Below are 23494 nucleotides of genomic sequence, written 5' to 3'. Positions count from 1 at the left end.
ACAGTGCAATTTGTTGGACTGACGGAAAACAATTCATATATATATATATATATATATATATATATATATATATATATATATATATATATATATATATATATATATATATATATATATATATATATATATATATATATATATATATATATATATATATATATATATATTTATATATTTATGTAGATATATATACTGTATATTCTTGAAGCTCAATTTTGAAGATTTGCTTCATTGCACATTAAAATATGTGTTTGAAAATAGAAAATAAAAGAAGCAAAGTAAGGCAGATATGACACACACCCTCTGGACGGAAAAAATCAAGTCTAGCACTGACACAAGGAAGCACAGCGCGACCTACACGGGATCTCTCAGAACAGGAACATAGTAATCTGCTGCACAGCCTTACTTTGAACAAAGCTTGTTTTTTGTTGGGTTTTTTTTCGAGCGTGTGTGTGTGTGTGTGTGTGTGTGTGTGCTGGGTGGGAGAATACTGGGCCCCACGTGTGCTTATAAAAGGCCATTCAGCCGGTGGCTTTTAGTACAATGACATTGAAGTCTTTTGGCACTTGTACAGTACATGAACATGTCCTTCAGTTCGACAAAATGACACAACCATGTACATGCATGAAAAGACAAGCAGTAGCAAAGGCAGTCTCTTGAGAGAGAGAAAACAGTCCGTGATGGTGGACTGTGATCAGAGATTATTCAGAGTCCATATCGCTGCATGCCGAGCAGGTAGGCCCCGCTCACGCTCTCTCGCTCAACGCAATCCTCCACCCACCAACCGCTACTGTCCACACCGACACCACCAGCAGCAGCACCCAGGATGGACGGAAGGAGGAAAAGGAGGGACCCGGGGAGGAAGAAGAGGACAGAAAGGAGGGATGAAACTGGCCTCTTCCACTTGGAGAAGGGGTGTGTGTGGAGGCAGAGGAGGAGGAGGAGGAGGAGGAGGAGGTAAGTGGACAGGAGGGAGGCTAAGAGGAGGAAGGGTAGGGGGGGTGAGGGGGGGAGATGGGTGGGGGAGGAAGAGGCCCCTGTGCTATCCGGAGCTGTCTGTGTCTGTCTGTATGTCTGTTCTCACACAGTCGAAATCAATTTGCCATCAGGACTGTCACTGTGGAACAAAGAGAGAAGGAAGCTTGCCAGGTCGGACACACTCAGAGAGAAATGGAGAAAGACAAGACAGGCACAAGGAGGCACGGTGGAGTTTAGGAGAGGTGTAGGTGGAGGTCAGGGAAATCTACATCGCGCCCCCACCTACAGCTGCAACTCCAAACACACCTGCCGTGATCAGGAAGATTGGACTTCCAATTCTCTCATCAACACTTTTTTTTGTTTGTTTGTTTTTTTTCAAAAATTCGTTTCACATTTAGGATTTTCACGTTGACTTTTGGCAGCTTTTGGTTGACGTTTGTTTGCCGAGAAGTTTTTTCTGTTGATGAGAAAATCAAGTCATCTCCTTCAGCTGGAGGGATGTTAGATTAGTCTGTTGGGGGTGAGTACACCCTGCAGGGGACAGTTGAGTTGTCTCAGAAATACTGATACAGGAAAACAAAAAGAAACACAACAACAACAACAACAACAACAACAACAACACACGTTCAGAGCAGGAGACGAGAGTGTGTAAAAAAACAGCTCGACTCTGATGCCCGGAGCCCCCCGGGGCTGACAAGCAAGTGATGACTGAGATGAAGTCAGCGTGATGTCTACCGTCACAACACCACCAGACACCGATACGAGCGCACACACCCGCCGTCACTTTCCCCTCACACACACACACACACACACACACACACACACACACACACACACTCCGTCTCTCACACACATTTATATACATGTACACGAGGATGTGCTCCCTGATTGGACAGAAACGGGCACAGCATCATTCTTAGCCCTGACCTCACAGAACCTACTGGTGAGTCAGCGAGGGACTTGATAGGATTACGGTGCAAAATATACCGGCAGCACTCTGACGGATAAAGGGAGGCGCTGACCCCCCCGCTGCGCTGCACTCATTATTTTAAGGAGCTATTAACAAAAGTAAAGCAAGAGCAAAGAGGCAAGGACAAAAAAAAAGACACAGTAAAAGAAACAACATCTCATGAGACGGATTTTATCTCTACAGAGGGATTAAATTACCGTTTGAGTTAACGATCTGTCTCTGTCTGTTTGTCCTTCTAAAGCTGAGACGAGAAGACGCACAAAAATGAGCTGCCGACTATTCTGATGATCGATTATCTTCTTAAATGTGACGGTGAATAAAGAGTCTTTGTGTTTTAGACTGTTGGTTGGACTTTAAGACTCTGGGAAAGTGTTTTTCTTCTTTCTTAGACTTAACGGTGAATCGATCAATCAGGAAAATAATCCCAACGATGAAAATACTGTGGAATCGACTGGCAAAGCAAAAAAAAAAAGCCACATTCTAGATTCTCAACAGGGATGTTTTACCATAAACTGCAAAACAGCTGACTTAAATAACGGCTCTAAGAAATTATGACTGAATAAACTGAACAGAAAACTACATTTTGACACATTTTGTGTCTCAGACATGTGACTCAAGTCATTTGGTCTCAAGCAAGACCAAAGTGATTTTTATTGGGCGAGTCAAGTTAAGTGAAATCCATAGTTGAGGCAAATCAAGTCCCGGTACAAGAAACCGTCTAATAATGACATTATTGGCTGAATTTAACTAACCTGTTCAAATAAAAATGATTTAATTTCTTCTCAATCAAGTCATTTGTGTCATCATGTCTCGAGTCAAGTCAGGAGTTGCTTCTCAGATCATTTATTTTCTGTCACGTCCACGTCACGGCGACTTGAGTCCACAGATCTGAGCGCACTTCACCGTCACGCACGAACACAACATGATGCAACATGTGCAGACGGGCATCCGTCAAAATGAAAAGGAAAGAAAATTTAAAAAAAAAAGTTTTTCCTCGAGCCGTGTCAACATTTGTTTCAAGGTATTGCAGCTATGATCGTCTCTCCTCTGTTCACTGTGTTACAGGGGCGTCATGTCTTGAATTATCCAAATCAAATTCAGAGTTAGTGATTCTCCCACTTCTTCATAAACAGTAGAAACTCTGGTTGGTTTCTGCAGGTCAGGAAACTTAAACTGCTGCTGTAAAACACCTTCCTGCCATCTGATGACTCTTCTGTTTGTTTCTCATTCGACTGGTTAAAGATGAATAATATTACTGCTGCATGGCCTCAGAAAGATTATAGCTGCGGTAACACACACAAATGACAGTTTCAAAGACTCAGACTCTATTAATGGCACAGCTGTCAGCGCTTAAAAACGGTTTCAACCTAATTAAATCATGGATTTGGAGAAACGACTGCATTATGAGACAATGCTGTTCATCGACAGCACACTTAAAAATCAAGCACACTTTCAGATCTACACTGACTTCTTGGAGAAAACACGACACCTGCTAAACTTTTTTTTGAGGAGAAAATAGTTTATGTCGTATTTAATTGGGGCTCTGTGGATGTTAGGCGGTCGCCTTGCGGCCTCTTGAGTGTCGGGCGTGTCGTAACTCGGATGAAGTGCCTTCCATCTAAAAGGAGATTTGGATTCCTATCTTTTTTCTTTTTTTTTTCCCTGACAGGTCACTACTTCCAAAACTATAGAAGTCAAACGGTTCGGATGGCAGCAGCAGTCATAACAGTCATTACTCAGAGGCAATGGAGGCACTTACCTCGTGGCAAAGCGGCCGTCGTAATCCTCGATGGCAGGCTGAGGCGACAAGAGAAACGTGTGTTACTGTGTGTGCTGTGCTCTCACACGAACACTAGGTGGCAGCAGACGCTGGATTAAAAGTCTCCTCGTCAGTTGCTGCAGGATTACTCACATCCAATTATGCAACACAAGGCTGAACCAGATGGGGGTCCGCACATTAACAGAGCAGGAGTAACAAGTGTTCAGCGTGTGCAGCTCGTGGATGCTACACATGTTGAAGTTGTACCTACCTGTGTGCCAAAGCCTGCCATGCTGTAGGGGCGTGGGCGGGTCTGCGCTAGGCTCTGCGCCAGCAGCCGGGCGGTCAGGCCGTAGTCAGGTGTGGGCAGCGAGCCGTCGTTCTCCAACAAGTTCCCTGTGCTGCTGCTCTTACCGTGGTGCAGGCTGGGAGGGGAGGGAAACAACGGCCTCAGACTTGGGCTCAGAAAGTTGACATAGTTTATTAAGTCTGCAGCTAACGATTGCTTTCATTATTTAAGGATTAATTGATTGATTGTATAGCCTAAAAAGGGCGAAAAAGGCTCTCTAAAATTTCCCAGAACCCCAAGTAACATCTTCAAATCGCTTATTTTGTTCCATAAATGGTTAAATAATCTTCATTTTCATTTACATATAAATGACAAAGAAAGGAGCAAATCCTCATATTTAAGAGGCCGGAACCAGAAAATGTTTGACATTCTCACTTGAAAATTGATTGAAACGATGAGCAAACTGTCAAAATAGCTGGCTAATCAATGAATCCAAATTGTTGCAGGTCCAACTAATGCAACAGTCAGTCGATTAATCAGTCAGTGGAGAAATTATGGAAAATATCTTGATTATCGATTAATCATCTCAGTCCTTTCGTGCAAGCAAAATGCCAAATATTTGCTGGTTCCACCTCTGACTGATTGATTGATCCATTAATCCATCAATCACTGCAGCTCAGGAGAGTGCTACTTACTTCACTTTGAGCTTCTCGTTGTCGCTCTCAGGCAGAACACGTGTGTAGGAGAACGGGAACCAGCCACGCCTGAGAAGACAAAACAAGACCTTTATTAATATATCCGCCACATTCACTGTCCCTACATCAGGGTGGATTCAGGCAGAAACAGACTAACACGAGCGGGTTTACTCACATCTTGTTCTTCTCGTTCTCTCCATAGTGCCAGCCGTCGCGGGCCTCGGGCACTAGCAGGGTGATGACGTCGCCCTCGGAGAAGCTGAGCAGGGTGCTGTTGTCGCCCGCGGCGTGGGAGAAGATGGCCTGGACACGGGCGCGGCCGTTCTTCTCCAGGCCCGCCGCCATGGAGCTGGACCGGGGCAGGGTCCGTGTCTCTCCTGAGGAATTAGAAAGACGGTGATACGAAAAGGTCATTAAAGGTTCTTCTCACTTCTAGGAGGCAACTAAATCTAAATAATAATCTTTACGTGATGTCATAATGTTCCACAGACACTTCCAGCTAAAATGATAGAAATCAGTCTGAGGCTCAATCAGATATTCTGCTCGAGTGCGTCCTCGCTGCAGCGCTCCTGTGGCTCATTAAATTTCCAGCAGCGTTGGGATATCTCACCCACGGGGTTCTTGTTCTTGGCGGGAGCAGGCCTGCGGACAGGGAGGGTGTTGGAGTAGACATCGCTGACCTGTCTCTGGGGCTGAGCCTGGGCTGGGCCCTGTGCCTGGGTCTGAGGGGACGAAGGCCTGACCTGGGACACGGACATGGTCCCTCCATCCGTCCAGTACTCCTCCCCGTGGACTCCTGTTGTCCCGTTGACCATGGACATACCATCAGGGCCCATCAGCCTCTGAAATAAACAAGCAGATATACAGATTGTAATAAACCAAAACTGGCTCCAGTTGATTTCACTTCATCAAATGTTTGGATTGACTCAAAGTGCTGATGTGTTCTGATTAACATCTGTAGTGTTCATTTTAATTCATCTTGATAAAATACGACACATTATGACTTGTGAATTCTTGTGAGAATTCATTCCAGCCTGCAGCATGAATTGTATACGCTTAACTGCTCATTAACATGAGTGCTAGAGATGAGAGAGATGTTTCTCTGATTTGCATCTTCAAAGAGGACCAAAGGTGAACGAGCTCACATTGTACCTGCCAACATTTTGGTTTGAAATCAGCAGATTCTACAGAAGCCCTGAGGAGCAAGTAATATTTATTTTTTATTTCCGGTGACCCATTTTCTAAGTCTGATCTCCTGTTTATGATGTGAGAAATGGTAGGGGAAGAGTTTTGACAGGATAATCTTTGTAAGGTCCTAATTTTCTTTTGCAGATGTGTGAAAAACATTTTTTTTTGGAGAATATATTTCTTTTTTAGTAACATTTCAAAAATTCTTCTCTTGCTCCTCAGGGCTTCCGTAGATTTCTGTCAGCTATTTCAGATTGTAAAGTGGGAATGTCCACCATCAGCTGATTGCTGTCTCCTTTGAATTTTATAGGTAACTGATTTGTGAATCATATTCATCACAGTTTAGAAACAGAGGTTGCTTCTTAAACTCACCGCTGGGTGTCCGAGGCCACTGCCCATGAAGACAGCCAGCTCTGGGGGCACAGGGAGAGGCTGGGCCCCGGGGATCGGGTCTGAGATGACCAGGTTGGATTTGGAGGAGTGCAGGGGGCTCGTGCCCCCGAGGGCGGCAGAACCCATCTGCTGGGCCAGGAGCATGGCCCGCTCCGGCAGCTTGTTGGGATCTGAGCAGGCCTGTTGCCACACCGGGATCTTCTGGGTCAGAAGGTCTTTACCCTGGTAGGAGGAAGGAGCGATCAGAGAAGAGAGAAATCGATTTTGGCTCCAGTGTGAGAGAAGAATAAAGCTCAGTTAAAGATCCCCTCCAGGCATGTTTTCAGATGTGTATAAAACACTGTGCTGTGAATATTAACCTCTTTCTCACATGTTTGTTTTCCACAAAAATGTTCTTTTATCTTGTAAAAATCTGTAAAAAAATTACATGTACTCATTATTACAATACCTCCTAATTAAAAGAATCTATGACGATGCAGTTATGTGTCATTTCTAGGACTGAATTCAAATCAGTATCACATCTGCCCCGTCTGTGCAGCACAGGGACAAGGACCTCATGATGCATTCAGGTGCACCTTGTAAACTCTGACACCTATATTGCAAAGTGCAGGGATGCCAAAAGGAACTTCATGGTGCATTAAAGTGCCAATTTTAAACTCAGAAATCTGAATACAAATCATTATTTTCCCTTTGAGTCTTCAAGTTTCCACATCGCCACGACTGGCTTCCAAACCGTAGGAAACAAGATGACAGATGTGTTTGACTTCAGCATTTTCTTCAGCTAAACATCCGATTTCCTTCTTCAAAAAAAAAAAAAAAACACGCTCAGTTCTCAAAGGTTACCCCTCACTCTGTATCCTTGACCGCTGCCCTTTGCTCAGCTATGATAATGTGCTGCGTGGGCGTGAGGATGTGGGATGGAATAACACACAACACAAGCTGCCCACTCCAGCAATCGCTCAGCCTGTGGACACATCTGTTCTTTGTACAGCCGCACACACACTCACACACACACACACACACACAGGGTTTAAAAGCACCGACTGAAATGTACACATCCGTATACGTACGTACAGTCCAGGCACATCGATGCTAAACCGCTCTGTCCCTTTGTCTCGGCTGAATCGCAGCTCTCTCCATCACTTTCTCTCACACACACACACACACACTCAGACAAACACACACTAGGAACCCTCTGGGAGAGGGTTCTTCAGTTTGCTGAAGGTGAACTCTTCCCACGCACACCCCCATCCTGATTAATGACTAGACTCCATGTTGAAAACAGAAGCACACACTCACACACACACACACACACATATATATATACACACTCTGTCCTCCTGCAGCCACATCTACAGGCTGGCAGTTCACGCCCACCAGTAAACCCAGGAGACTGATGTACTCCATTACCCAAGAATATCAAATTCTTGGGTAATGGATAGGCATACATTTGCTGCACACACACAACAACAAGCACCAAAAAAAACAACTACATTCTGGTTAATGACGCTCCATTACCTCTGACGGTGTGATATAGGGGGGAGTCTGTTTGGATTTGAACGCTCTTTGCTTCGAAATGTCAACAGCAGTGTGGAAATAACAAGCGAGCAGCCATTATAAAATCCTCTGGTGACTGCTGTAAACAATATGGGTGAGAAACAGTTTGCAACTTTTGTCCCCGCTCGCAGCACTGAGCTTTTTGATTCCAATCCATCTTCCTCTTTTGTTTCGGCGTTTCGATGCCTTTTCCTATTAAAGCACTTCCCGAAGCGAACAAGGGAAGCACATTTTCTCTAGACACAAAAAAGGTGGCCAGACGCTGCGAAGGTGCGATGATGGATTGCAGCTTCAGATGTGCCTGTCAGCTGGGCATTGTCTACAGTCTTAATGAATTTTTAAAAATGAAGAGGCCCCTATGAGCGGTCAAAGCTAATGCGACTTTGAATTATACATCTCCTCGAATGCTCTACTCGCTGAACAACGTGCACGGCAGCTGTGATTCAAGTAAAACAGGCATGACAGACAGGGAGTAGATGCCTTTGGTCAACACCTTGGTACAAAGGAAATAAGGCAGGAGATTTGACCTCCCTTACTGGACATAATGATGAGCTGAAAGATCAAAATAACAGATAAAATGCTGAGCTCCATTACTCACTCAATTATCTGATGATCCGGCAAATTAATGCCGACATTATACTCGGGACTGTGAGAAAACACACTGTGTTGTGCCAAAGATTTTAACAGGTTTGCTTTGTTTCCAATGAGAGATGTTTGTTTTACTGTTGTCCTTTCTCTCTCTGATTAAGTAGGCAGGACTCAGATTGAAGAACATGATGTAATGCATTTCTGTGCACCAATTAAAATGTCAGTTTTCGTTCTGTTTGCTTGTGTTTTCCATTATCGTCAATCAAATCTAATCAAACTACACCCACACGGTCTTAATTGGCTGAGTTTTTGAGAAGAGAACTCAAGGATACACACCGATCACTAAGACCGTTAAAATCACTGGCAAGTGAAGTGAAAAGCATTGATCATCGGATCACGTTTCAATGTTCTGCTGGGACAAACCTCGGGTCCTGGCATGCACCATCCTCCAACAAACTGTTGCAGAACAAGCTAATTCTTCCCAGTCCGGTCTGTGAAGGCCCCACAGTGGATCGCAATAGGTTCTGACCCGTCTCACAGGGAGTACTTTGGTGTCCAGCATCGGGACATCAGTGGTTTATATTTCGAATCCTGTTGGTTGCAAGGTAAGGCCCCCTTCATTGATTGGACCTGTTCCAGCGCCTCCCACAGATGCTCATTCTGATCAGGATCTGAGGAGTTTGGAGGTGCAGTCGATGCCTTGAACTCTTTGTCAAGTGTGTTCTGGTGCCATTCCTTGACTAGTGTTTGCAGTGTGCCAGGCCCCGCTGCCATGAGGGGGTGTTCTTGGTCTGCGATGGTGTTTAGCCAGGTGGTGTGTTTTAAACTTGGCATCAACATAAATGTCAGCACCCAAGGTTTCCCAGCAGAACATCGCGTTGTAACGAGATGCTTTTCACTTCACTTGTTAGTCCTTTTTCATGTTGTGGAGCAAAATGGAGCGTGTGGTTTTGGAGATTTTGTCAGGGTTTCCTCGTGGTGAGAGCTGCTGTAATGTGTATCCACCCTCTTGTTGATCAGCCATGCGGTGTGCAAAACCGCAATGACTTCCATCTACCTAATTACACGGTCTAATTACACAGTGTACAACGATCTGACAACTTTGAAAGTCGTGTAGTGTGACCAAAGCGTTAGATGTCATTTTGAGAACGTAAACCGTGACTTCCTGCAACAAAGTTCAACTCTTGACACCAAATCTTTACTTGTCTGTTCCGATTGTATGGTGTTTCTTGACCCTTTCTTAATATTTAAAACATTTTTATCACTTGGACTCACCTTGCCGTGGTAGGCGCTGCTGTTCTTGGCCACGGCACATTGGCGGTCCACCAGGAAGCAGTACCTGCGGCGCTCCTCGGACAAGGCTGTCTTGTATCCCTCAGCGATGAAGGTGTCCAACTCGGTCTGCTTACTGCTGATGGTCTCCACAAACTGATGGGAAACACACAACAACATATGGACGTTTACCAAATTGTGCAGTTTGGTTAATATCCACAGATTTGTACAACAGAATCCCAACATGTCAGTGATCTGTGCACTGAATCTTACATTTGTTTCATGTTCCTGATTATTTCCATTACAGGTTTAAGAGACAACGAGAACAAGGTTTGGTTACTGGTGCACTGCAGATCCTTCATAGCTTAGAAAAACGTGTCCAAACCTACTTTTCACATTTAGTTGTTAAGATGGACGGAAGGTCTGACAAGGAAAGTGTCCAAAGCAAACATGGTAGTACTTCTTTTAAATAACAACCTGCTTCATATTCACACAATTACACACATTCACACTTAGGCGCTGCTCAGTGCTGAACCAGTCCTGCACTGCCAATCACCGCACAGCTCCACTGGACCAATTAGGGTCTAAGTGCACCTCGGCGGTAATAGTCGTGCGAGGGAATAGCCTTACTCAGGAACTTTCTCTGGTCAGATTTTCTCCGCCGAGCGCTACCGAGGCGAGGCAATTATAACTGAAGATCCCACGGTGTGGAGGAGGAAGTGCTCACAAAGACCCACTAATCCATTTTATATGTCGGACAATAATAAATAAGAGGCATGTGGAATGGGTGAGTAATAGCAACAGAAAGAGTGTGTGCGGTTGTGTGTGTGTTTGTCTTTGCATGAGCGCTCCAAAAATGGGAAATGTCAGAAGGAAATGTCCCACAAAGTTCACTGACAACACACACACAAAATGGTCGGTGACTGGTGGGAACACTATGGGGAGTCTTATTTTGAAAGGGAAGTGGCATTTAGTGTGAGTTTTTGTGAGTGTATCAGGCACTGTATTTTACAAATGGCAGGGTTTGCCTGACGGTGGCTGGAAGTCTATAATTCTGTAACCTGAAAGTAGGTCGACTGTGACCAGTTTCATGGCCTGAACACTGTAACGTCTGCTGATAAATACTGACCCAGAATGAGACCGGTATATTTACCTGCAGCGATGTGACCTAGAATTAACTTTTCTTTGCGGTAATGGCTGGTTTGAAGTTTTTCACGAGGGAATGATTCTCATATACAAGGGAGCCCAAAAGTCAACACATTAAGATAACTCGATACGTAATGGTAGCATGCATTCAAGCTGGCATGGCCTCCACAAGTGTGTGCAAAAAAAACCTGCTGACTCATTTTGTCCCAGCATGATTTGACTCTGTGCCACAAAAGCACACAGTCCGAACTCTTCGGCCTTCAAACCCGTGAGATGTGTTTGGGCTCAAAGATGCAAACGAGAGGGTGGCGCATGGTTCTGACGAATGGGGTGTCACCTCTCGGTCAGGTTGGAGTCAGCTGTGTGCAGGTGTCCGACTTATATACACCTTTATATTACTGCCATAAATCTTGGATTCTTTCCAGTCATCCACTGTGAAACTCTGGTATCTCTTCGCCCGCCTGAAGCGTTTGTCCTTGTTTCCCCTCCTGAGAAGTCGTTTAGAAACTGCTACTAGTCCTCTGAGACACCACAAGACCGCCTTCTGTTGACAGTACTTCTGCTGATTGGAGTCTTGTGTTGTTTATCTACCAAACTCTGCATCTGTGAAGAAGTCATTTTCTATCTTTTGGTGAACCGGGCTTGATGTATTGATCTTCTGCCCGACTGCTGTTTGGATACAACTGATCCAGTTTTTTGCGAAGTGTGTAAGAGTAAAATCTCCTGTCTCCTGAAACCTCTGGTCTCACAGCGAACTTTTTAATTTACATTCTGAATCTTTCTGATTATTTCCATGTTTAGGTGTCATCCCTCCGGATTTTACACCTGGTCTCAGACTTTTGCACCCCACTGTGTGATCGCAATGGCTCGTCATGAATAATGCATTTTATTCCAAGTGCTTACAATGATACAACTGTCATCCTTGTTTGCTGACACATGACTCCAATACCTTTCCCTATCAGGAAATGAGAAAGACGAGCACTGCATCAAGTCTGACGTTGATTCTGTTACTCGAGTCATTTCGGTCTCAGCCGCAGGTGAGGAGGAATAATCATGATCCACGTTGTCGTCGTTGTTGTTGGTGCTGCAGAGTGATTAATATTTCCTCGAGTTCTCACATCATTAGAGTTCATTTAGGAAAGTTTCACTTTAAATTCCACGAAGTCTGCTGAAAAGACTAATGAAGTTTGTTAAGTTGGAGTTCCTCCCCGCAGCCAAATGGAAGTTCCTGTGGTGCCACACCACACAGCGCAGATGTATTTCATTTAGTAACCACCAGAGCACACTACTTCCCCACTGCCAACAGCCACCAGCTCAGCTCATTGCAATTTAAAGTGACGAGGAGACTTTGGGCTAAATGATACTGAAGTTACTGAACACAAAGATTCTGAGGAATTGCTTTTGGAAGAACATCCACACAGATCCACAGAGCCAAGTTTCTGTGCACCTTAAACTCAGCTAAGTGCCTCGAAACGGGCTCAGTTAGCTCAGAGCTGTAGGTCTTGACAGGCACAGAGCTCAGTTACAGGCCTGAGCGTGGCCTCGAGAAGGTGACGACGCCCCCCCCCCTCCTCTTGTCAAATCCAAATGGCCCAATTCTCCGAGCATTCAAAAGGTCACCAGAGTAACCCAAGACAACGAGTGCAGTGGGAAAAGCCCCGGCAGACACCAGCTGCTATCATATCTGAGCGACCTCAGGTTACATCACAGCTGGAATGACTTGTTTTGCAAAAAAAAAAAGCTGATGAATATAAATGAATGCTGCTGCACATCGATGCAGTTCTGCTCCTGTATCGGCTCCACGCTTCCTCTGACTCTGACACATTCAGGACAAAATCCTCATACACCGGCATGCAACGCTGTACAGTTTCCAGTGATGGGAAGTGAAGAGTGTAGCAGATTCACACCAAACAAACCTGTTTACGCTCCGTTTCAGTCCTGTAGGGATTCAAAAAGCATTTTCCCTGCACAGTTAAGAGCTGCTTAGGTCCGCTCTTCTGTTCTTTCATCATCAGCACTCTTTGAAATCAGAGGAATTGTACCAGAACGCTCCGGGGCACAACAGAGAAGCACCTCCACCTACGGTACCTGCTTGAATTGCCTCTTCGTCGCTTCGCTTATCTACTGTTCCTGCACTTGCATATCAACAACCCCCTTTTCTTCTGCTCATATATGAATCCATAATTCCTCGTCAGATTCCATTTCATGACTCCGCGCTGAGGAGAACAACCCTGAGCTTATCAAACATCTCGAGATATTAATTCTGAGTCCCGAACTCTCTCTATCTCCGTCTGGGCTCTTATTAACAGCCTGCACAGAGCAAAGGAGTTTATCTAGATGAAACCCCCTTTCGACGATACCTTGGTCCACTCCACTGAACCACATAATGAGCTGATTATCATTTTGGCTCGAGCGCTACCCATTGATGAGGTGGCTCAGTGTCCGAGGGCAGGAAAGAGAACAGGGTGAGGAGGAAAAACAGACAAAGAGACAGACAGAAAAGTGGGAACAGATAGCAGAGAAAGAGAGCGATGGAGACGATGATCAATGAAACGCTGGGCCGCCATCTGCGTCCACTGCCAGCCTGCGCTCAGACACACTTTACTTTTTAATGAAAAGAGAGAAAGATAAAAAGAAAAACTTCTCATCTGCTAAAATAACACAGATGTGGTGGAGGAGGACGAGGGAGAGGATGACTCGAGCTCGCCTTCGCAGCTTTACTTGTTCTTTCTCGACTGCTTCATTTACCGCCTGAAAGAAACCATCAAACCAAACCAGTCTCGGGGTTGGTAGTTGGACACCGTCTCAGCCCTGCTGGGTGGACGGTTGTCATTGTGAAGCGCAGCAGGTCTTGAGGGAACTTCGTCCTCCCTGCGGCACTCCGGCACAAACGACTTGACTTTTCTCTCACACGCCCACAGAGGCGATATGATCAGGGAAAGTGAGCGGGGCCGAAAATGAGAAAAGGGAGATTGATTTTCCCTTTTCCCTGTGAACCGACTGTACTTTTATGAGTCTGGGGCCAGATGAGCTCGCTGGGCCCAACTGATCAGTCATACGGACTCAGTGAGAGTGCGGAGTGATGCTGCTGCTCTCCATGTCCAATGTGCAATAAGTTTTAATTGTTGGGCCTTTGTGCTGTGCTGGTCGTTTGGCTGAAGTCCATCTGTTGCCACTTCCACTTCGATCCACAGCCAAATGCGTTATAATACTGTATAATACTTCAGCTTTCTGTGAAACCTCCAGGACTCAGACGATTTAACAGGCATTTGTGATTATTAATCACACCCGTTTGTTTTGATTGTTATTTGGTTGGACTCCAACAACTGGGGAAACTGAATGAACGGGTTGTTTTCTTTCTATCTCTTGCGTTTCTGTAGCGAGGGTCCAGGACATCCCTCCAACTTGTTTATATAAAGAGACAGGTTGAGGACTGTGATTACTCTCCTGTCTGGCACCAAACTCTATTTTGTATATTGTCTAAATAATCGCTCAGACGCTACGCCCCATCCTATGTTCGTCTGCGGTCACCATCTGGCCAAACTTTCAATTAGAGCCGATTGAATATGGAAGTCTATTTGGCAGATGGCAAAGACATAATGCGAATATGATCGTTTCCTTTCTTCTCGAACTACCATTGGGATACAACGCCAACATTGCATGCAGGATATTTTGTAATAGCTGAGAAAATTCACATTCCTCAGGGACTTTTAGCGCCCATGTGGGCTTCTGTAACCCCTCGATAGAAGCTGCTCATGAAGCTCTAAAAGCTGCAAAGCTGTCAGTAAGTAAGTCCAACAAATTCGGGTCCTTCTTACAGACGTAGGCTTGTATTGGTGGAGCACATTCAGGTTCATCACACACTGTAACCCTGCAAAAGACTGAATTCTGGTGCCAAAGTTCTTGACAACTTTTAGAGAGGAGCGACAGAAAGCATCATGGCTGCAAACAACACAAACTTGCATGGATGGTGCTCAGTCCAGGAGAGGAAGTCTCTGCAGCAGGCGATATATCGTGATATCGGTGAAGTGAGGTGTCTGCACAGAGCCCAAAGATACTAAAAGCCACCCGAGCCACCCTGCAGAGCCCTCCACCATAATCATAGATATACCAGTGACTGCTGTTAAAAATTAGAGCTATTCAAACGTCTGTAAACTCTGCATTTCTGATTCTGTTGATCAAGTTGTGCTTGATGTCACACTGGAAACCCAACAGAAGTCTTATGATCAGCCAGTCAGGTAAGAACATGCAACAACTTGCCATCCTCGGCTGAGATTCGCTGGTTTTATTACCCTCAGACACGCCTCCGATCCCGAGCCCTGCTCCATGCAAAACTATAAATATAACCCATAAATACAACAGCTCATCCCTGACACGGCGGAACAAACTCCATGTGACACTGCAGTCACATCAATCCAGCACCACGGTACCATCGTCGACAGGAGAGAGCAGATCTGTGTGTGTGTGTGTGTGTGACTGTATCCCTGGACAGAGGAGGCGCCTCTTCTACAATCTGTTCAGCAGGAAAGTTTTCAGACCCGATGAACTCCACAAAATGTTCTCATCCAGAAGTGTTGGTAGAATCATGTTTCTGGTCCAGCTCTGAACACTTCGCAGCAGCACCAACAGGAGCTCAGCAATTACCCTGCAAGCCTCGACCTGTTAGTCTGAGGCTTTTTTTCCCTTCCATCCCCTCCAGGCGGTCTGACTTCCAGCTTCCAGTCGAAATCCTCGTGATTGAACAGCTGTCACACTGTCGCCATTTTCTGCTGCGTCGTTTTGTTTTGTTTTTTTTCTCAGTTTGACAGCAATAATGGCAGCAGGACTGAACCAGTTAATAACTTGTGAACAATGCAACAGTGAAGGGGGTTTAATACACAGATGCTGCATCTTTGCAGGTGTTTGTGTGTTGATGTGGAGAAAGAACAATGTCACGACTTCCCCCCCGTCAAGCAGGCGGCTGAATGACAGGAAAAATAATGTGAAATATGATGATTATGTTTATGTCTGAACACTGACGCTTTCTTACGGCTGAATTAAAAAGCGCTTCACCTGAGCTGCTCTGCGGTGGAAATAATCACATGGATGATTTCAACCGAAGTGAACTCTCTGTTTTGTTCCCTCTCAGCGAATCACATGACTGCCTCGGTGCGATGTGACATAAAATAATCTTGACACTGTCTGCAGTCTGATTCGCTCAGACTGAAACTGAGGAAGAAGACAGAACATCATCTACATCACAGTTAAACAGGCAGCGCCTTTGTGTGCCATGTCATCTGACACCTTCACCAAAATAAAAGACATTTTTCATTATATTTCCGTTGATGGACAAATCATGCAACAGAGTCCAACAGCATAATATATTTCACATTGCTGTTCCATAGCGGCCCTGAGTCCATAGCGACAGTTCTGTGTCATTTCCTGTTTTATTGTGTAATTCTGTCGGCCTCAGCACTTATTATGTCAAGCGTGTTTTCAGGGTCCCACAGAGAAGTTAAAGTTCGATAGTTGGTAATAAGACAGTGATCTGAAATAAGAGTAAGCAGCAGCTCTACCAAGTTCATTCTTCTTCAATACAGAGACGATGTTCGTTGTTCCTGCTCCTGTTGAGAGGAAGAAAACGATTATAGTTACCCTGCATGTTTGTGAAATGTTGCTGTGTTTTGACCGTTTGTGGGACTTCAGTGTCCACTTCTTAAAACCTGAGGTTTCAGACCAAAACACAGAAACCTCGACATAAAAATTAAAAGCAAAATACTTTCATCTGACCAAATAATAACATCAAAGAACAAACAAAATTATCCACAACATTAACTAGAAATCTCTCATTAAATGACTCTCAGATCTTATTATAATGACTCAGGTGTTAAAGGTGAGTATCAGAACAAGTAGAACAGGCTGGATGAGGTGAAAATGACATCAGCTTTTAAAAACACGAGAGGAAAAACACCACATAATAACAACATATTGCCGTAGTTCTGCTGAAAGCTTTCATTTTCGTCCATGTTCGAGGCGCATCGTCCAAATTTGCCGTCTCATCTGCTCCTCTTCGGATAATTGAGTCAGCTATTTCGCAGCGTACGTACGAGTTTCACTCTGTTCTGTTAAAACCATCAGAGCCAAGAGTCCGAACACATCGGCTGAAGTAAAGACGTACTCTCCTCTCCAGTGCATCGATCGCTGCTGCTGACTTCTCTGCGTGTGTGTGTTTAGATGTACGAACGATTGGCAAGGGCACACACTTCATAATCAAACCTCCACTATTTGCCTTCCCACTCAGGGCACCTCGTCGCCACTGCCTCCACCCCCATCCTTGCTGTTTTGTGCTTTTACTTTATGAGGAATAAAGTCATTATTTCAATCCAACAGTCACCCACATGCAGCGCAAAGTCTGCTAAAAACTAAACAACAGTGCTACGAACTGTCTTGACAGCTTATATTCTAATTTTCTCAGTTTTGTTTATGTCATTTCTGGCTATTTTTTCATCCCTTTCCAGTTCCCAGCGGAGGTCCGTTTTCATCGCTACACGAGGCATTTTTTTCTAATTCTCATTCCAACAACCGATCAGCAAAAGGCCTCACCTGCATCTCCTTCTCGCCGTACTTGGAGGGGTTCTTGCTGCCCTGGCTCTTCCTGCGCAGCTTCTTCAGTTCGGCCTGGCACTTCTCCAGACTCTCGCCTTTGCTCTTGTGTTCCAGCTGGTATTTCTTCAGGGCAGCCTACGTGGGGCGACAGGCAAAGAGCACAGACGTTAAATTAGGACCCCCAAATTAAAAAAAAAAAAGAAGGTGTCGTGTAGATGAGTAAACACGACCGTCAACCTGAGAGCTGCTGGGTGCAAATCATTTCCCTGCAGCATGATAAACATCTTGCGGAGCCTTGAAACTTGCTTCAGGTCATTGTCATCTCTTAACGTTATTTTCGTGTCGCGCTTCGTTTGGATCATTTTGGAAAAAAACTGGTTGTTGTGCACACAAAAGACTCTGACATCTGAAAGCAATCTCTCTAATTAAAGAAACAAACCAATTTACATGATTCTCATTCCAATCTTTGCTTATTATTCGTCTTCCTTATTTGATTTGGCAACAACACAGCTTGTGATTGCGTCTCTTTAAAAAACATTCACTGTAATTGATCATCCGTCTCCAGCAGAACCTCAAGTGGGTTTTTCCTTTGCGACGCAACACAAATCACGTCGCAGTCTGCAAAGTAAAAAGACTAATGTGTCATTTTACAGCCAGTTTATTTATTTAATTCATTTAATTTGCGGATTTAATTATTTAATTATTGACAATAACAACTTTGTGTCCGGGCTGTACCGGCTCTGTTGCTATAGTAACTGTGTCTGGTGTGACAAAGCTCATGTGGTTTCTCTACGAGGCAAAAATTGGCGCAGCCGAGCTCGAGCGCGAGGGTTCAACACCCACATTTGCATACTGTAAGACAACGAGGGTGGAGGTTTCCCTCGGCAGGTACTGTGAGCTGCTGCTGTCGCTGCAGGATCGGCAGCAGGACAAATAAAAACACAATTACGTGCCTGAAACGTTGACTTTTTACACCCCTGTCTGATTCTATTACATGACTTGGATGCAACACGTCACATTTAATCCAAAGTTTTGCTCTCATGTTGAGTCAATATGATTAGATTAAATACCTTAGTCTGATTACATTTACATTTCCCAAACCCCTTTTAATTGACGATGTGAGCGGATTGAACGTGACATGAAAAAACAAGAACTTCCCGGTCTCTCTCTTGGTCGGCTGTATAATCCTGCGGCCGATATATTGAAGCTGTTTAGCTTCTGCAGGACTGTGGACGACTCCGGTCAGGTTTTAGGCGTGCAAAAGGATGTGACTCGACTGATATTCTCAAGTGCAACAGGTTAGAAATGGAGTCCGTTGACGTGAATGTTATGTGTTTGTTCATTGCTACATATGACTATTATTCAAGTATTATACATGAGAGTAAATGTGCAGTGCATCATCAGTTATTTCCTATTCGCTCTGGTTGTGGGTCTTATTTTTTTAGGAGCTGTAGTTTCCCAGGTAAACACACCGACCTCTTCAGCTCCTCCTGGTGGGCTGCTGCTCCTCTCAGGGTCACTAGTTGGGATTGTGATGACTTTTCCAGCTAGTCAAACCCACAGCTGTTGCGCAAGAAAATATTAATAAATTGGTCTTATTTTTATTTATTTGGCAAGTGACCACGGTATAAGCGGGATAATGCTCTACGAGGCGTCGATAATCAGGAACCAGTGGACTCTGCGGAGGTTCATTCTGGCCTCCACGTCGCCGCTTAAGTCCGGATAATCGACAACTCGTCAGGCATTATTATCATTATCATCCCCAACTTAAAATACCTCAAGTCAGTGTTTTAGGCACAGCGGTGGGGTGGTGTTAGTTCTGCTGGTCTGACCTGGACTGGAAACCTCCAAACTGCATTTGATTTTTTGTGTGATGTTGATTTGAACAGGCGTCGACTTCACCCAAAAAAAACAATGAATGACTCATGCTTTCATTCCCTCCTGAGGGATAAAGCAGAACAGCCAATATGGGTCGCTCTGCTATTCATATCTATGATTTAACTCCCAGATACTGACGAGGCTCCCCAGTGGAAAATCCCCAACACACGGATCATAGAGTGGTGGTGGTGTTTAGGGATGACACAACTGGGTTTTGTGACAAAGTTTGTTTTTTAGGTTGCAGGGGTCAAATAAGATAACGCCCCTAACATCTGCTCATTGATCTGGAAATGCTCCTCCTAATTAACGAAGACAGAGCTTGTTGACTCTCAAATCTCTGAACCGCTGAGTTTGATTGGATCAGATTAGAAACAGAGCGGACAGCAGATGAACTTTGAAACGTGGGAGAGTGTCTTTTAAAGCCTCTCTGCCAGAAATGCTCCTCTGCTCTTCCTTTGGTAATCGACAGACTCTTTTATTTTGGATTTTTATGTTCATGCCCAAATCCTGACCTCTGTGTAATGACTGAAGAGTGTTGTAAAACCCCCCGGTAAGCCATTATGTGAGACAAGAGACAGACAGAAAGAACAGAGAGAGGAAGATGCACCGCTGGGAACAGCACACACACTTCAGTCTCAGAAAACAGCGACTTCTCCTTTGAGTCTTCTTGAGCTCAGTCAAAAAAATTCAGATGATTAATTCACAAAGTCTGAGGCAAAATGACTGCTATTATCACTGCGGCGGATCTGTGGGAAATTCATTAAAAGTAATGGATGTTAAAACCTTCAGGGATACGCCAGGATGGCGAACGCCTGAGACGGTGGATGCATCTGAACTAATGTACGAAAAAAAGTGGAGCATTTCCATATTTTTCCATTTCAATGCAGATAACAAACAGACGTTTCGGCAGATGTGTGCGCAGTCAAAGATTAGTCAGAGGCGTTTTTTTTTTTTTTTTTTTTTAAATCAGAGCAGGTTTTGACGTGACAACATCAGATTTCTTTTCCTGTGTTAAGTCGAAGAGGACGAGAACCTAAATGACTCAAACAAACCTTTTTATCATTCAGTGTTAAGAGCAATATAACATTAACTGTGTGTGTGTGTGTGTGTGTGTGTGTGTGTGTGTGTGTGTGTGTGTGTGTGTAACATGGTCCTTCCGACAATACAACACAATAACGGCAACATTATCCCATCCCCCCCAAACACAACGCACAGCAGTGCTGCACTACACTCAGGCTGCAACCCACTCATTCTAAAGATATCACATGTAGACCAGCTCCACAGCACTCACACACACACACACACACACACACACACACACACACACACTCCGGGATGGGTTTATTATAATTAGTCTACCCTTGACGGGTGAGTAGACGTGAAATGTTATTGCAAAGCTCCTCTTCTTGCAGACGCGTTCCTCTAATTGTCTCAGAGACAGGCTTTGATCCAGATGTTTAAAAACAACTTCACCTCCATCTGTGTTATTGCTTCAGTCAAATTAGGGGCCTCCGCAGATCTGATGTAACATCGTAAAAAACACTACGCGCAGATGAAAAAGAAATCTGCGCTCATTGGATCTGGAGAGAAAGGGGACGGATCGGATACTCACAGTCAGATAACGAGCATCCAGCTCCACCTTCTTCTCCAGCTCGGAGAGCAGCTCGTTGTGGAACGACTTCAACTGGAGAGGAAGCAGAAAAAAAAAAACAAACAGTTCAATGAAATGCTAATGATTGTTGTTCCTGTGACTGAATCATTAATGGATGCCGCATGTGGAGACGGAGGTCAAACAATCAAACGAGGATGTTTTCTAAATGTTTCTTGAGGCTGCAGAGATTGTGCCACAGCTCCACAGTGCTCTTAAAGGGCAACTCCACCACGTTTTCACATTAAAGTGTGTCCACAGGTCTTGAGGGGAACTACTGCACATGTGAAGCTGATGAAGTAGCTTGGTTGCATTGTGGGTAATGTAGGCATCGGTTATTGAAAAGGAGGAATAAACTGGATTCAAATATTACTTGTTTCACTCAGCTGTAGTACGCTGCCAGACCTGTAAATACACTTGATGTGTGATATTTGTGGAGGTACCCTTTAACACTGGTTGTGTAATATGCAGAATATGTGCAGCAGGAGATATGAATACTTTGGAGTTGTGTTTTGCAGCCGTCTGCGTGCAGCATTTGAGTCCAAGACAAATTTCCCACTGGACACAATAAGGTATCTTCTATGGCATCATAACATACCACAAAAGATGGACGAGTTATTAAAAAGACGTGTTATCTTCATCTACTCAGTTACTGAATAATGTTTAATCGGCGCGGTCCAGACCTGTGAAGCCTCTCTCAGCTTGCAAATCACTGTCACAGATTCAGTGTCATCTGACACAATATTTAGTCACAAGACTGTAAACTGACCTGCCTGAAGAAGCAGCTTCCAAATCAGGAAAATAAAGTCCAATCTCAGATCTGCTGACATCCCTCTCTCTATACTGATATCATCTAAAATGACATTATTTAACGATGATATGATTTTTCTGCCTCTTGGGTAGGAGAATGTTCTTAACTCATAGAAGTCTTTGAAATACATTACATGCACACAGGTTAATAGACGTGCAACAGATGACTAATTATTCTACATTTATACGATCCTGTTTGACGCCCAGAATCTCAGAAAGCTTCAACAGAGTACTTAAAGCCTCAGAGATGGTATCCGGGGGAAACTGGTCTTTTGATTTCAGCTCAAAGTAGCTGAGAGTTTATGCAAAGTGATGCCTGGGAATTTTGTTCCCTCGTTCTTAAAGTGGTCTCAAGTCGCACATATACAAAAAAGGAGGTTAGCCTAGTTCTACAAGCCAAAGCAAACGCTCTCGGGTGCTATCTGGCACCATTTTTGTTAAAGTAATATAGCGTTGTTTGGCACCGCTAATGGTTCTATATATTGAACACAGACGCAGATAAATGTGGTATAAAATATGCGCCTGTCCCTTTAAGGGGCAGCTGACTCGTGGGCTGCCAAAGTGAATTTGGTTTCCTCAGCTGCAGGACTTCTCCGTGATGAGCACCTGGGCCGGGCCCTCATCTGTACCCGACACACACTAATGAACTTGATACCAGGTGTGGATTACTCGCCATACAAGCACACATATTACCAACAACTCACTCCACTTCCCCAGCCACCCTCCTCCTGTGTTCGCAGATTTAAATGAGCTCAGCATGTCTGTTCATTCAATATGAACTCATGTTCATTTAATTATCATGTACTCCTCGCGCTGCCCACAGGGACGAATCTGTGTCACGGCCGGAGCATCAACGTCGACAAACCGTAATGCAGAAACTGCAGCAATAACTTGTTTTACTTGTGGAAAAAACTCAAGCTAAAATATGCCAAAATACGGTTAGGAGACCTTCCAGCAGAGTTTTTACAGAGAGTGCTGTGCCGCACAGCTAAGAACCCTTTGAGCTCAGAATACCAACCATCTCCTCGAGCTGCACTTGGATCTGTCTGTGGACCTCAGCCATCTGGAACAGCACATCCCCTGCACAAGAGAGAGAAGAGAGGAAGACAGGGAGGAAAAACACATGAAGAACACTCAACAGCACAAGTAATCCCAGGGAGCTGAAAAAAACAAAACAGAGAGGAGGAGAGGTAGAAAAAAACTGAGAAGACACCCCGGCGTGCAAGCTCATGCAAGTAACACAAGAACACATAAAAACATACGGGACGAGTGATTTGTAACCGGGGACAACGAAGAACATGATGAGAGTTGGTACGAGGTAACATAAGACAGAGCGAATGAGACAGTAACAAGTGATGACAAGCACGAAGAATGAGGGGACAAAATGCTTCAAAATCAAATCCTGCGTAAGAGCCGAAGTCTCGTGGAGATCAGACATGTTGCCTTTGTTTTTTTTCTTTCTTTGATTACGTTTTAACGTCAGGCAAACGCCACTCGTAGAAACAAAATCAACACCTCAAAGAAAGATTACACAAGGGAAAAAAAAAAAAAAAGGGATTTAGAAACGCAAAATGACCCAAATAAAAGGGGGGACGAGATAAGGAGGCTCATGCATCTAGTGAGTGTTTCATCGTCATATATACCTACAGGCTGCCTCTTCTGAATGTGCAGTGCATTGTCGAGAAAAAGGAACACAAAGAGCGACATTGAGCGAAGGACACATATACATATAGAGACC

At 44.4% G+C, this 23494-nt stretch overlaps 1 protein-coding gene across 6 annotated transcripts in view; it reads right to left on the bottom strand.

The window, feature by feature from the left end:
- baiap2a (BAR/IMD domain containing adaptor protein 2a) overlaps positions 1-23494 on the bottom strand; it is a 67648-nt gene that overhangs the window by 8222 nt on the left and 35932 nt on the right. For 3 of the 6 annotated variants that reach the window (XM_037088967.1, XM_037088966.1, XM_037088964.1), the window contains exons 4-13: positions 22775-22836; positions 20911-20982; positions 17418-17555; positions 9693-9845; positions 6252-6494; positions 5302-5533; positions 4867-5068; positions 4692-4760; positions 3979-4132; positions 3708-3745 (exon numbers count right to left, since the gene is read on the bottom strand). In XM_037088967.1, coding sequence (XP_036944862.1) covers positions 3708-3745; positions 3979-4132; positions 4692-4760; positions 4867-5068; positions 5302-5533; positions 6252-6494; positions 9693-9845; positions 17418-17555; positions 20911-20982; positions 22775-22836 — 1363 coding nt within the window. Of the gene's footprint in view, positions 1-179; positions 1118-3707; positions 3746-3978; positions 4133-4691; positions 4761-4866; positions 5069-5301; positions 5534-6251; positions 6495-9692; positions 9846-17417; positions 17556-20910; positions 20983-22774; positions 22837-23494 lie in introns of those variants that run through there. The other 3 variants (XM_037088965.1, XM_037088962.1, XM_037088963.1) reach the window with 3 other exon arrangements.

This window comes from Acanthopagrus latus, chromosome 23, assembly GCF_904848185.1.
Source record: "Acanthopagrus latus isolate v.2019 chromosome 23, fAcaLat1.1, whole genome shotgun sequence".
Lineage (NCBI taxonomy): Eukaryota > Metazoa > Chordata > Actinopteri > Spariformes > Sparidae > Acanthopagrus > Acanthopagrus latus.
The sequence above is the reverse complement of the archived record's forward strand: the minus strand, read 5'-3'. Positions and strand labels throughout refer to the sequence as shown.